This window comes from Crocodylus siamensis, chromosome 4 (genome assembly GCF_052110815.1).
Source record: "Crocodylus siamensis isolate JL-2025a chromosome 4, ASM5211081v1, whole genome shotgun sequence".
Taxonomy (NCBI): domain Eukaryota; kingdom Metazoa; phylum Chordata; order Crocodylia; family Crocodylidae; genus Crocodylus; species Crocodylus siamensis.
Window position 1 is genome coordinate 215,041,716 of NC_143398.1, and position 15,441 is coordinate 215,057,156.

The 15,441-nt window shown below is 44.5% G+C and overlaps 1 protein-coding gene across 3 annotated transcripts in view; it reads right to left on the reverse strand.

Moving 5' to 3' along the window:
* Window positions 1–1,408: 1,408 nt before the first annotated feature.
* The window catches only part of UPP2 (uridine phosphorylase 2), a 34,216-nt gene continuing 20,183 nt past the window's right edge, over window positions 1,409–15,441 (reverse strand). For 2 of the 3 annotated variants that reach the window (XM_090045682.1, XM_090045680.1), the window contains 3 exons: window positions 10,681–10,890; window positions 4,197–4,343; window positions 1,409–3,494 (listed from right to left, as the gene is read on the reverse strand). In XM_090045682.1, the coding sequence (XP_089901808.1) occupies window positions 3,313–3,494; window positions 4,197–4,343; window positions 10,681–10,890 (539 nt within the window). In that variant the 3' untranslated portion in view covers window positions 1,409–3,312. The remainder of the gene's footprint in view (window positions 3,495–4,196; window positions 4,344–10,680; window positions 10,891–15,441) is intronic. The other variant, XM_090045681.1, reaches the window with a different exon arrangement.

Here is a 15,441-nt window from a genome sequence, read left to right on the forward strand (position 1 = left end):
AATCTATCTTAAATCAGAGAACAACTTAACAAAAAAAATCTTTTAATTTTAAAATGTAATGTACTTCTACAAATTAAAAAAAAAAACCAGACAGAAAGCAGCTTAAATGCTAATCAATGATTAAAGGTCAAGTATCCAACAGGGACAATTTCCATTTGGCAGCATATTCTAAATATGCTCATGTACATTTTCTAACATTACTACCATTTACAGGAAAAAAAGTGAAAGTGATTGTGATGCAATTTATAATGATCCTTTCCAAAACTGATCCTTTCCTTTACAGTAATGATTAACATTTTGAAAATTGACTTACAAATGACATGTTTTTTGAACTTGGTAAACAATTAACTGTACAATCTAAAGCATTATAGAGCATCAAATTTTACATGTGCCACAAAGAAATCATTGTTCTCGTATCATTAAGATAAAAGAAAAATAAGCAAAACAATGCTTTTGTTAGCCTGAAAAATTAAAATTTCTCCACTGTTGGCAAATTAATAATCAAGCCAAAGATTCTGTATGCTGTTTAGTTAAAAGGGTTGTAAATGATTACTGTAAAAAATACAGTATTAGGTAAGTAGCACATTAACTCATTTCAGTAATCTTTAACCCTCACAGAATTAAAATTAACTTTTAGTTTATACAAGTTAAGTCACAAGCAAAAAACTGTTTTACTGGTCTCATTTCTGGTCCTAGAGGATGTTAGTTCATGTCCCATAACCTCTACACATGTGGTTCTCAACCTTTTTAGAATCAAGGCACCCTTTGGAAAATGCTAGCTTTTAGTTTTCACACTTTTTATGCCTGCAGGAAAATAATAGAGTGATTTTTCTGTTGCAAAGAACTCAGACCACAATTATGGATTTCTATTTGAAATCTCTGGGTTTATATTGTGAATCATTTTTGCAAACCTAACAAAGCCAACATTATATAGCACCTCGAGGCACCCTTGAAAAGATCTCAAGGAGGCCCAGAATGCCATAGCTTCCTAGTTGAGAATCACCACTCTACCCAGTAAGGTACATTTGGCAGTCTTAAACCCCTGCTCAACTGGAGCAGAATTAAGCTAAAGATATCACAGGTCAAATTGTTTATAAATTGGTATAGTGGTAGTCCATATTATGAGTGGTTGCATCAAGTGCCATTGATCTGACTTGCAATCCTCAGTTCAAAACATCCATAGCAATTAAAGACTTGATTTACTGGTAATATTTTTTTTGATCAGGGACTGGTGAATTCAGAATATTGATAAGGGATATAAAACCAGTCTTTCAGTTTCCAGTCTGAAGTCAGTCTGTTACTGGTATTAGAAACTATGAAATGACTGTTTGTGGGGTAAATTGGCAGTCAGAATCCAGTTGCTATTGGACAGGTGTCAGTTTCCCCACACCCATTGCCTCAACTGATACTCGCTTTAATTAAGCTTTATTGAAGTAACACATTCTACTTGGAGCAAAGCATATAAAATATACAGAAATAACATATATACAAACACAACAATATCTTTGCTGATAATAAGAACTGTTTGGTGATAACCAATCAGTTCACACCTGGCCTGAAAAGTACCTCCACACTAGGCAGTCCCCTGCCTCTCTTGGTTGAGCCACTTGGTCTAGTAAGTTTGCTTAATGGGGAGAGTTAAGAAACACGCCTGTCCCTAGCATTTCCTGTTGCATCTCTCTTTCGTTGTTCTTCACTCAGCAATTCTGGCTTTTATGCATTCCATGCATCGTAGGCACATCATTTAGGACATCAGAATCCACACTGTGGGCCAGATGCCTAAGGGTATATCTGTATGCTGTAGTGCAGTGCTGTGCAGAGATATTTGAGTTACCTTTCAGAGCTGGGTCAGGGACTGGAAACAGTGTGATGTCTCTAGCATAGTGCTCCACCCAGGAGAAATAGCTTCACTAAGATTCCCTTCTCATGCCTGATTATTAAAACAGGAATAATTACAGTGAAGACAGTATAAAATCAGCATAGGTGAGAGGAGAATCAGGCTTTAAATTAATTATATAGGATTTTAAAAGTGTTATTTTTTAGACTTGCAGTTGTTGAAGTAACATTTTCTGAAAATGATTTCAGGAATACCAGCAAGGCAAATTAGGCTTTAGGATCACCTATGAAATATCTGGTAACACTCCTTTTCTAATTATATTTGCAGGCTTTCTTAAATGAAATCAGTATATTAATTTATCCCTTTAATGGCACCTTTTCTCCCTTTAATGTGATAAACCTATAAAATTTAAAAACCATTATATGCTATAAATTTCTGTTACAAGATTACTGAGTTCTCAGAATTCATTTGCAAACAGTGAATTTTGCAAACAAGAATTTGAATCATGAAGTCAATGGGAACTGATGTCAGCAGACTCTAGATGAACCCTTTCATTAATAAAATAAGAAAGCAAACACCAAAGAGTCATGTTCAACTTACAGACACTTAAAGAGCATGACTTGTATTGCTACATGCTGATTATCAAGCAAGTTCAGAGGATACTATAGATGTCAGGTATTTAGAGTTAAATTAAATTTGGACTGATGATATCTGTTCTTTTTCACACTCAGAAATGTATGATGTACTCATCTCCTGCATTTACTGAAATTCTTAACTATGAAAACCAATAGCAGATGTTCCATATTCAATCAGGAGCATTTATACATAGTAAAGGCATGGCTGTACAATGATAGCTCCTGTCTTTAAACTTTGAACAATTTTAGATTGACATTCAATACGAAATATTACTTTTAAAAAGTTATTGGCTGCCTTCAAAGGTGTACTAATTCTTATTTATAATTCTGATTCAGTGGGTGAGTGGGACATACCTGAAGAAGGATCTGATGTGGAAAGTGTCTGCTTATATCAAAGGGATTAATCTTAGAGTTTCATTTTTATATGACTAAGGGCCCTGCTACATGTTCAAATTAAAGCTTTATAGAAATCAGCTATAGAGTTGTAATACATTTTCAAGCACTAATTTTATAGATGGTTGGCTCTTTTTATAGTTGGATAGTCATTTTTATCATGCAATAATTATTTTGCATGTGTGGCTGGTCTAAATTTTTAATGCAGTTAACCCGTTAATTGTGTGATAATTACTTTGTATTTGTGGCTGGTCTGTCTTTGTGCATGTGGCTGGTCTAAATTTATTGGACAATTAAACAGTTCAATGTGTAATATATGTAACATATAGTAGGGAGCTATAAGTGCTGTATTTATGTCTGCCTACACACACACACACACACGCACGCACACACACTTGTGTGCAATGAAAGACATTCATTTTATATATTGGCAGAATCTATTTTTTCTTAGTTGCTGAGGAAAAACGCATTATCCAATAAGTTATTTTGGTTATATAATCCAAGTCGCTTCTTGATAAAGATTGAGATCAGCTGCTGTGGGCGTTGTTGATATTCTAATAGAACTTCATGGGGAATAGTGATTTGGTCACCTTCAAGTCGGTTGAGGAGTGTCACACAGACAACAGCAGCTGGAACAGAATAGATGTTACACTTTAAGTTATTTGCTGTACCATAAATGCCAAGTATTTTCTTCAGTAAAGGATAGCACATATGAGTAATGCAGGGTCACTGTTTTTCTTTTAAATGAGGACTCATTTAACTTCCCCGTGAAAGTATATAAACTGAACCCATGAACCTAGAGGAGAACTATACCAGTGAGGGCATTTACCATCAGGAGAGCAGCTGAGGCTGTGACACGGTTGTTCTCCTTTTGGGGTTCTGCCAAAGGGGATCAGCTTTAAGCTCTGTCTAGAGCTCCTTAGGAGTTCAAGTGGCGGGAAGTAGGTGGAAAATTGAACCAAAATATGATGTATGCTATAGTGGAAGGAGACAAATGGCCTTTGCAGTCAGTAAAAGAAAACCAGGGACACTGGCATAATTAAGAAACTGTTTAGAGCTGGCATGAGTGAAATTTTGTTTTTAGGCTAGACACAGTTAACATTTTTCTTCTCCCTGCACTCAAAACCAGTAGTTTCAGGTAACCCATTTATGAAGCACTGAGTTTGCATTGATACAGTTTTCAGAGCAAAAAATGTTTGGAATATGTTTGTGATCTTCAGAGTGTACAAATTCCATAGCAAGCCATATCCATATGGAGATAAAATTATGAAATGTGAAGGTGTAAGAGAACAAACATGAGAAAAGAAATGGTCCGTGAAAACAAATCTTACCTTTAAGACCACAAAGTCCGCACATGGCAGCAAATACTGTGGACTCCATTTCAATATTTCTAACCCCAGCATTATAAGCTCTTTTTAAGTACTCCAATTTTTTTTCACTGGAAAAAGAGCACAGGGCTCCATCTAATCGTCCCTGACCTTGAAAAGAAGAGAACCTGTGACTGCTTGCACTTTTATAGGAAGGGGAGTAAAGTCATAGTAAAACCAGCTGTGATATTCCATTGTTTCACCTAGATGGTGAAATGTTTACTTAAATTCTAATGAAAACCTCACAACATTTTCATTTGCATAATGCTCACTTAACTACTTATTTCTTATTCCATGATAAATTATCATGGTGAGGTCCTGGCATACCTGACAACTCAGACCAGTGGAGGTTCTGGTGGATGTAATCTACAAATTGCTCATCTGCTGTTCAAAAGGTTTAACAAACCATGTCATGAATGGATAAAATTAACATGGAAAAGACTTCAAAGAAACAGTTTTTTTGTTAAGCATTCAAGCCTTTGCTTGCATGGCTCCAGATCTCTGAGCTTCACTATCAGTTTAGGAAAATAAATCACTGCCACATGTTCTGTCAAACAGCCAGTTCTTGAGTGCAGCTTGTACCCGTTGGAGGACGTGAGGATACTTGTTGGGGGAGCTAAGGGCAGGCTTAACCCACATCAGTAAGTAATTTCAGAGCCTCTGGCCAGTCAGACCTAGCTGGGCTGAGCCTTTGAGCTTCTTTACCTGACCTTGATCCCTGGCTAATGCAACTTCCCCAGTTCTCGACTTTTAAGTGCCCGGCAGGTTCAGGCTGCAGGCATGCCTTAGTAACAGCTTTAGCCTGCTCTGGCAAGTCTTGTGTTCACTGCTCTCTGTGGTTCTCCTGGCTCCTGATTTGTCTCTGGCTTTCTCTGACTCTGGTCTTGGATCTTCCCTGGAACTTGGCACCCAACTCTTTAACTCTCCTGGCTTCTGACTTTGGTTTGTACCCCGGAATACATCCCTCAGATCTCTGGTCCACTGATTCGAACCCTGACCTGATGCCCCAATAACCTGCACCCCCACCCAGCCGACCTCCTGATTGCCTTTCAGGGGCCTAGTTGCCAGACTGGCTGCCTATGTTTGCAGGTAATGGCCTTGAAAGAGAACTTGAAGAACCTCATTTCTGGTGACTATAACATTAGGAAGCTTTGAGATCCATTCTTGAATTGCTTACCATCCTTCAACAGGTTCCTTAAGGTTAGGTTGGGGACCAGGAGCTAAGTGAGTGGGGCGCACGTGTGTCACATACACATGTGTACCCCCTTACCTCGGTGGCGGAGGCAGCAGCTGCGGAGGAGACAACGGCGGGGGCAGCAACAGCTGATTCCTCCTAAGGTAAGTGAGGCAGAGGGTACAGCACAGCTGAGGTGGATCAGGAGGGGAAGCCCTTTGGAGCCTTCTTAGCTTGCCTGACAGGGAGCCGCGCTCCCTAGCCGCACGAAACAGGCACGCTCTGTAAGGGCGCACCGGCTTTTGTGCTGGTGTTCACGTAAGGCAGGCACGAGGTAGCTGCCCAGAGTGGCAACTCCAGCGAGCAAAAGCAGTGGGCGCAGCTCTGCAGACATGGTGCAGACGTGGAGCGTGGCTGCCAGGGGCCCTGCCCTGGCATTGCCACCTGCCATGGGCTCTTCTGAGGCCTCCACCCAGACGGAGCTCATAGTGGGGTCAGCAGCCCCTTGCCCCCCGTCTGTGGGGGGGCTCGGTGGGGTCCTGGGGGGTGAGGCCTGGTGGTCTCCTTGCCTGTCCCTCCTGTGCATGACTTAAGGCCCTGGAGGAGCAGGTGAGGGAGCTCCAGGCTGAGGTGAGCAGGCTGAGGGGGATCAGGGATGCAGAGGATGAAATTGATGCCTATCTCTGTTCTCTGCAAGCCCGGTTGCCCACTGTACAGCCCCCACAGGAGACGCATCCAACGCAGGAGTGGCAGAAGGTGTCCAAATCCAGAGCTGCTAGGCATAGAGTGATGGAAGCTCCCCAGGTTCACCTGGGGAACAGGTTCGATGCCCTGGCAGCTGTGATGGAGAAAGACAGATAAATTGCCCCTGGCAGGGACGATGCCACTCCCCACATGACAAGGAATGGGCAGAGAGTGAACACCAGCAGGAAGAAATGCCGGGTCCTTGTCATTGGAGAGGCAAGCTGAAGAGCTCTGGGTCAGGATACAAGGGGACCGTGGGGAGAGGGATTTAAAAGTGTGGGTTTACTACAGATGCCCCAGCCAAGGGGAGGAGCTGGACTGGGTGATTTAAATTACCCGGACATCTGCTGGGAGGAACAGTCAGCCAGGTCGGACCGTCCCAGGAGGTTCCTGGCGGAGATACAGGACCTCCACTTAATTCAGGAGGTGCACAGTCCCACCAGAAGAAATGCCCTGTTGGACCTGGTCCTGGCCACAGGCGATGACCTGGTAAGGGGCCTCCAGGTTCTTGACCACCAGGGCAATAGCAATCATCGCTTGCTGGAATTCACCATCCAGCGCAGGGTGTCAAGGGCCTGCAGCAAGGCAGTAGCCCTAGAATTTAAGAAGGCCAACTTCAACAAGTTGAGGGGATTAGTGGGAGAGGCACTTGGGTTCTCCAGAGCAGGGGAACTCAGTGCTCAAGATGAGCGGTCGTTCCTTAAGGAGACGATACTCAGGGCCAAGAGGTGACCACCCCAACAAGAAGCAAGGGTGGCAGGAGTGCCCGAAAGCCCCCCTGGCTCACCAAGGGCATCTGGGAATGCCTGATTGCCAAAAAGGCGGTGTACACCTGGTGGAAGGGGGGTGCCATCACCAAAGAGGACTATACCTCCTCTGTTTAGGCCTGTAGGGGGGCTGTCAGGAAAGCTGAGGCAGACATAGAGCCAGGACTAGCGTCCAAGATCAAAGATAATAAAAAGTCCTTTTTCAAATATATAGGGAGGATGAAGAAAGCACCGGAAAACGTGGGGCCCCTGCAAGATACTCTGGGCAATCTGGTGGTTGCGCCAGAGGAGAAAGCAGACCTCTTTAACCAACTCTTCACCTCCGTTTCCTTGTGCAAGGACTGGGACTTCCCCAGCATGATGCAAGACGGACTTGAGGGGAACGCCTCCAGACCTCAGGTTGGGGAGGACCGGGTTAGAGAGCTTCTGGAGGGGCTGGGCATGTTCAAATCAGTGGGTCCAGATGCTGTCCATCCTAGGGTGTTGAGGGAGCTAGCAGGGGTTATTGCAGAGCCCTTGGCACAGCTTTACGAGCGGTCATGGTGTTCGGACCAGGTGCCAGATGGTTGGAAGATAGCCAACGTGGTCCCCATCTTTAAAAAAGGGAGGAGAGAGGACCCAGGCAACTATAGGCCCATCAGTCTTACCTCAATCCTAGGGAAACTTTTTGAGAAGATCATCAAGAGATGATGCTCAAGGGCAACCAGCACGGTTTCATTAGGGGCAGGTCATGTCAGACCAACCTGATTGCCTTTTACGATCAGGTCACAAAAGCATTGGATGCAGGTGTTGCCGTGGACAGTGTCTTTCTGGACTTCAGCAAGGCCTTTGACACCGTCTCCCACCCCATCCTCATTAAAAAACTAGGCAACTGTGGCATTGATGCCTACACAGTCAGATGGATTGCAGATTGGCTGAAGGGTCGCACTCAGAGGGTGGTGGTGGATGGGTCATATTCGACCTGGGGAGAAGTGGGCAGCGGAGTCCCCCAGGGCTCGGTCCTTGGGCCTGTGCTGTTCAATCTCTTGATCAGTGATTTGGACAACGGAGTGAAAAGCAACCTGTTTAAATTCGCTGATGATACCAAAATTTGGGGTGAGGTGAGCACGCTAGTAGGGAGGGAAAGACTGCAGCAAGACCAGGATGGATTGAAGGGGTGGGCTAGCAAAAACAGGATGCGCTTCAATACTGACAAGTGCAGGGTGCTGCACTTGGGCAGTAGTAACCAGCAGCACACTTATAAGATGGGAAACTCCCCTCTTGAGAGCACAGAGGCAGAAAGGGATTTTGGAATCATTATTGATTCCAAGATGAACATGGGCTGACAATGCGAGGTCATAGTTGGCACGGCTAACCGGACCTTGTCATGCATCCACAGGTGCATTTCAAGTAGGGCCAAGGAGGTGATCCTCCCCCTCTACATGACAGTGGTCAGGCCACAGCTGGAGTACTGTGTCCAGTTCTGTGTGCCTCATTTCAGGAGGGATGTGGACAACATTGAGAGGGTCTGGAGGAGGGCCACCCGCATGATCCGGGGACAACAGGGCAGACCCTACAATGAGAGACGGCAGGACCTGAACCTGTTCAGCCTTCACAAGAGGAGGCTGAGGGGGGACCTGGTGACCATCTATAAACTCACTAGCGGGGACCAGAAGGGTTTGGGAGAGAACTTGTTTCTTCTAGCACCCCCTGGCATAACAAGGAATAACGGCCACAAGTTGTTGGAGAGCATGTTTAGATTAGACATCCATAAGAACTACTTCACAGTTAGGGCGGCTAGGACCTGGAGCCAACTTCCAAGGGAAGTGGTGCTGGCTTCTACCCTGGGGGTCTTTAAGAAAAGGCTTGATGCCTACCTGGCTGGAGTCATCTCAGCCCAGTTTTTTCTCCTGCTCTGGCAGGGGGTCAGACTTAAAGATCTACAAGGTCCCTTCCGACTCGACTTCTATGATTCTATGAAGTGGTGACCCATTTTATTTGACTCAGTCCGTCATTTTATCTTTGTTGATCCTTAATCTTCCTGATTTGGCAAATGAGGATAGCCAGTACATTCTAGGTTTTTAAAAGGTGCTTAGTTACTAGTTAGAAATAGCAATGCCTTTATGAACACTCTAGTTGCTTGGGGCATTTGGGGACTAGTTTGTAAGGCTGACATACTGTCTGTTCAGCAAATTTAATCAAACTTTGCATTCTAACCTCCTATGACCTTGTACGTGCCTTTAACTGAAGGTCTCAAAACACTGCCTATCAGACTCACAGGAGTCCTCATACCATTGTTCAGAAAAGTCTCTGTGACAGATTTATAAAGCTGCTATAGGGAGCTCAATTCACTTATCTCCCCTTGACTTAGCCTCCAGGTCTCAATGCCAAAGTGAAACTGCAGTTCTGTAATCATAACTTAGTTTGTTTTCTCCTCTAATCCATGATCATGTGGTGGTGGTGACAGGGATTGTCATTTTCGTTTGCCACTCTCCCAAATGGCACAATATAAAGGGGAAAAGTGGTAGCTCACTACCAACTGGATTCATTCTGTCCAATCCCCTTTCCCTCTGAAACTTTAGTTTAATTTTTTGACTAAGTCAGAGGAGAAATGGATTTGGATTAGTATTGAGACAGTTTATATGCCTGTGGTTTTGAAGGTTCAGGTTTGTGATGGACTATGTGTGTGGTAACAACAGACACAATTTATCCATAGTGTCTACACTGAGGGCACATATGCCTCCCTTTGAAAGCAGGTCTATTGAAGAAACTCTCAGCTCATGTAATATCTCTCTCTCTCAAACTTGGCTGATTGTTTGTTGCTAGTATTTTAGAGTTGAACATGGACCCAAAATAAGGGACCCATTCTCAGATGTACCAGGATTTCTTATCCAAAATGGCATGTCTTTTGCTTAGGAAAAATGTATATCTCCAGCTGTACTAACCTAAGTAAACTATTTCATTTCATTATCATCCCTCCTGTTAATCCTCTCAAATGGCTTTTTATTTAAGTAAACATGGCCTTGAGCAATACACAGATGGCCACATTTGCAAGCAGCTCCAAAGGGTTATAAATAGTTCTCGAATTATTAATTCTCCATTTATTCTGTGTCATCCACTTTGTGATGAACATTTAATTTTCTAAGGAAATGGTTCCACAGTAGGGCTCAAAATCTAAGGGTTGCAAACACAAATGTCATACACTTCTTGACATTTTTCTTCTGTTTGGTAATTCTGCAGACATAATCCCATCATAGGAAGTAACATTGTGGAACCCATCTGTTAAAGTTATGTTAAGATTACAGACAAGGGGCTGTTTACTTTAACTGCTTAATGTTATGTGCCTGTTGCTTTCAGAGGTTCACTGAGCATTTGCTGGCTTTTGTGGTGCAGTCAGGCTGAGAGACAGCAGGAAGTGCTATGGGAGTGAATGCTGTCCAGAATGAATCATAATGCTTGATTCACTGTCATGGTGACACTAATATTTCCCTTGCAGATACGATGTTGTTACAAAATTGACTAAGTGACAGATGCAACAGAGGCCAATTATGGCATGATTCTCTTAATTAATGTTATGTGTTATAAAAGTAGCTCCTTTTCTGACCTGCAGACAAACCCTTAAAAATATAATAAGTCAAATCTCATCTCTCCTCACTTTTTACTTCATGCTTAGGGAAATCTCCAGCTGACTGGGTTGGTGATTTTTGCTTCAGCAAGGATAATAGGATTTGGCCTTATGACTGAAAAACAAAAAAATGAATAGAAAGGTATAGTTCATTCTCACCCTCATAAAAGTCATAGGTGCACATTGTATGACCAATCATCGTTGGGAAGTCGTGGATCTCTTTGCTGCAGTTCAGTAGTTCCTCAGCAAGGTCCTTATCAAGTTCAGTGCTTCGTACAACTACATTATCCAGTATTATCTGCTCAAACTGAGGCTTGAAAAATGAATCCAGTGCAGTGTCTGTTATTACAACAGATCCAGGTTCAATGCCTGCAAAAGCAGAGACAAGAATGAGGAAGAATGGTTAGTGCTACATGGTATTTATACCCTAATGATAACTGGAACATTTTTTATAAATATGAATAGCTATCAGTAACACAATATATAGGTGAGAACAATTGAAACACAAAATAATGGTTAATACATTATTCATGTAAGAATAATCAATATCTCAATCTTGTGACATCAGTGACAGTAACACAGCTCAGCATCTCTCAGGAATGGATCCTAAATGTTTAGATAGTTAGTTTCATACTAATTTGCATCACTAATAAATATAAACCAGAAAATATATGTGCACTAACAGAAGATAGCAGGCTATTGGGGGAATATGTTGGACAAAGGATATTTATTAATTTTGATAAGTTCATAGAACAAGGAAAGCTCATGTGCATGAGAGATTCAGAAACTAATGGCAATTTAAAAAAAAACCCATTTTGTGTCCAATGATCATTTCCTGGACTACATCATAGAATTATAGAATATGAGGGTTGGAAGGGACCTCAGGAGGTTATCAGTCCAAATCCCTGCTCAAAGCATGACCAGCCCCAACTAGATCATCCCAGCCAAAGCTTTGTCTAGCCCAGTCTTGAAAACCTTGATGAGGATGGAGATTCCACCACCTCTCTGGGTAACCTGTTCCAGTGTTTTACTACCCTCCTAGGGATAAAATTCTTTCTAATATCTAATGTAAACTTCCTCAGCTGCAACTTCAGACTGTTGCTCCTTGTTCTGTTGTCCGCCACCACTGAGCACAGTCTAGCTCCATCCTCTTTTGAAACCCCCTTCAGGTAGTTGCATGCTGCTATTAAATTCCCTCTTGGTCTTCTCTTCTCTGGACTCAGTAAGCCCAGTTCCCTCAGCCTGTCTTCATAAGTCCTGTCCCCCAGCCCTCTCACCATTTTTTGTTGCCCTCTATTTTTGTTGGACCCTCTCCAATTTGTCCACATCCTTTGTGTAGTGGGGGGCCCAAAACTGAACACAGTACTCCAGATATGGTTTCACCAGTGCTGAACAGGGAGGAAGAATCACTTCCCTTCACCTACTGGCAACATATCTACAAATGCAGCCCTGGGTGTCATTAGCCCTCTTGGCAACAAGGGCACACTGCTGGCTTATATTCAGCTTACTGTCCATTATAAACCCCAGGTCCTTTTCTACAGAGCTGCTGCCCAGCCAGTCAACCCCCAGCTTGAACTAATGCATGGGATTGTTCCATCCCAAGTGCAGAGCTTTGCATTTGTCTTTGTTGAACCTCATGAGATTCTTTTTGGCTCAATCCTCCAATTTGTCTCAGTCACTCTGAATCCTAGCCCTACCCTCCAGTATATCTAGTACTCCCCACAATTTTGTGTCATTTGCAGACTTGCTGAGGGTGTACTCTATGCCATCTTCCAGGTTGTTGATGAAGGCATTGAACCAGCCTCAGGACTAACTCTTGGGGCACTCCACTTAATACTGGTTGCCAACTAGACATGGAGCCATTGATTACTGCTTTCTGAGCCCAATGCTCCAGGCAGTTTTCTGTCCTTCTTATAGTCCATTCATTCGGCCCATACTTCCTTATCTTGCCTGAAAGAATGTTGTGAGAGACCATGTGGCAGGGCACCTTTGGTGCCTACCTCTTTAAGGGCCTGAGCAGGTTGTGAGGCAGCCTGCAGATAACTGGAGAACCAGCAGGCCACCTCATTGGAGCTGGGCTGTGGAGTCTCAGCATAAGAGCAGGTCCTGAGAGACAAAGCCAGCAGTTGTTGCAGGGATGCTGCCATGGCAACATCACCAGCCTGAGATCTGCTGCTCCCAGGTACACCATCAGGTAAAGGGCAAGACCTATGGGGATGGAAGAGGTTCCTCATCCTGCGGAATGACCTAAGCTACACCTTGCTGGGGTTGGATGGTGTGGTGGGGCCGCTGGTGATGGGGCAACCCCCAGGAAATGCCACACTAGTGCCTAATTAGTGAACGGCAAGTATGGGGTGCCAGAAAGCCTCAGCCCCTGCTGCCTTGTGGGTACCCCATGGAGGGAAAAGGCTAAGGGAGCACACCCTAACAGAAAAGCATCAGGCTTGGGCAGGATCATGGAGGCCAGGAGGGCCCAAGGCCCAAGACCTGAATGAGTGAGACCTAATGAGAGGCCTGGAGGGGAGTGAGGTCCAGGCACATAGACACTTGAGGCCTGAGTGGGCCATAGGCTGATAGTGAGGTCCAGGCATGTTTACAGAGACACCTGAGACCTAAGGGGTGTAAGGCCCTGCAGCCCCAGTGAGGGGGTAGAGTAGTGACCCCAATGAGGGGTAGAGTGTGAGGGGCTAGAAGCCTGTAGAGAGGCATAGAGCCTAGAGTGGGAGTAGAGGCCCCAGTGAGGGGGCATGCAGCCAAGGTAAGTATCCGGATGCCTGAGGCTGACTTTGGGCCAGAGGCCGAGTGTGGCTCAGCAATGGAGCTGGGGGAGTAATAGTGGATAGTTTGGGCCAGTGGCCTAGTGAAGCCCAGCAATGTGGCTGGAAGAGCTAGGAGTACTTTGGGTGCCCTTTGCAAGACATGGGACATGGTAAAGAGGAGGTTGGAGCTGTGTATAGCATCTTTGGCATGAGGGCATTAAATGGACAGCCTCCCACTTAGAAACATCTATTTATTAAGGCATGGCAGGAGAGTTAGTTTGGCAGACTGCCCTGGACAGGTGGGCAGGCCAGTACTGTGATTGGCCCTGGGGATGGCCCCCTTTCACAGACTGTATCAAAAGCCTTTTCTAAAATCAAGGTACACCATATCCATCCATCCATCTCTCTGCAGCCAGAGAACAAGTCATCTTATCACAGAAGGTAATCAGGTTGGTCAGGCATGACTTGCCCCGGTAAATCCATACTGACTGTTCCTAAACACCTTTTCTTCCAAGTGCTTAGAAATGGATTCCCTAAGGATCTGCTCCATGATTTTTCCAAGGACTGAGGTGAGGCTGACTGGTTTGCAGTTCCCTAGATCCTCCTTTTTCCCTTTCTTAAATATGGGTACTATGTTTACTCTCTTCCAATCATCTGGGACCTCTCCTGATCACCATGAGTTTTCAAAGATGATGGCCAGTGCTCTGCAATCACATCACATCAGCCAACTCCCTCAGCACCCTCGGGTGCATCCCATCTGGCCTCATTTCTACATGGACAGCTTTTCTACATAGTCCTAACCTGTTTTATGACCACTGTTGACTGTTTACCTCCTCCCCAAACTGTGCTGCCCAGTGCAGTAGCCTGGGAGCTGACCTTGCCTGTGAAGACTGAGGCAAAAAAGCCATTGAGCACTTCAGCCTTCTCTGCACCCTCTGTTACAAGGTTGCCTTCCCCATTCAGTAAGGGATTAACACTTTCCCTAATCCTCCTCTTCCTACTGACATACTTGTAGAAATACTTCTTGTTCCCCTTCACATCCCTTGCTAGCTGTAACTCCATTTGCACTTTGGCCTTCCTGACTTCATCCCTGCATGCCTGAGCAATGCTCTTATATTCTTCCCTAGTTATTTGTCCAAGTTTTCACTTCTTATAAGCTTCCTTTTTTGTGATTTAATTTACTGAGGAGTTCCCTGCTAAGCCCAGCTGGTCTTCTGCCAAGTCTTGCTAGTCTTCCTACACATTGGGATTGTTTGTTCCTGCACCCTCAGTAAGGTTTATTTCAAGTTCAGCTATCTATCCTAGACTCCTCTCCCCCTCTGACTGGCTTCCCAGGGGATCCTCCCCAGAGTTCCCTGCGTGAGTCGAAATCTGCTTTTCTGAAGTCCAGGATCCTTACTCTGCTGCTCTCCATCCTTCCTTTCCCCAGGATCCTGAACTCAATCATCTCATGGTCACTGCTGCCCAAGTTGCCATCTACTATACTACATTCCCCACCAATTCTTCCTTGTTCGTAAGTAGCAGGTCAAGAAGAGCATTGCCTCTAGTTGGCCACTCCAGCACTTGCACCGGGAAATTGTCCCCAGTACTCTCTGTATTGTCCCCCAAAACTTCCTGGATTGCCTGCACCACTGCTCTATTGCCCTCCCAGCAAATGTCAGGATAATTGAAGTCCCCCATAAGAACCAGGACCTGTGATTGGGAAACTTCCACCAGCTGTTTGAAGAAAGCCTCATCTACCATTTCCTCCTGGTCTGGTGGTTGATTTCAGAACCCCACCATGACATCACCCATGTTGCTCTCCCTTCTGTCACTACCCCAAAGACTCTGAATAGGCATATCTCCAGCTTCATACTGGAGCGCTAAGCAATCTTATGGCTCTCTTGTATAAAAGCCTTCCTGTCTCTTTCCCAGACAGTTTGTACCTATCCATGACTGTGCCCCAGTCATGTGACCTCTCCCACCAAGTCTGTTATTCCAATCACATCATAGTTCCATGACTGTGCAAGGATTTCCAGTTCTTCCTGCTTGTTTCCCAGGCTCTGTGCATTGGTGTACAGGCACCTGTACTAACTAGTTGATTGCCTTGATTTTTCAGAAAGTATGAGAGCACCTCCCCTGTTGTCCCTTCCTGCTTGCTCTTTTTCCAAGTCTCCTGGTT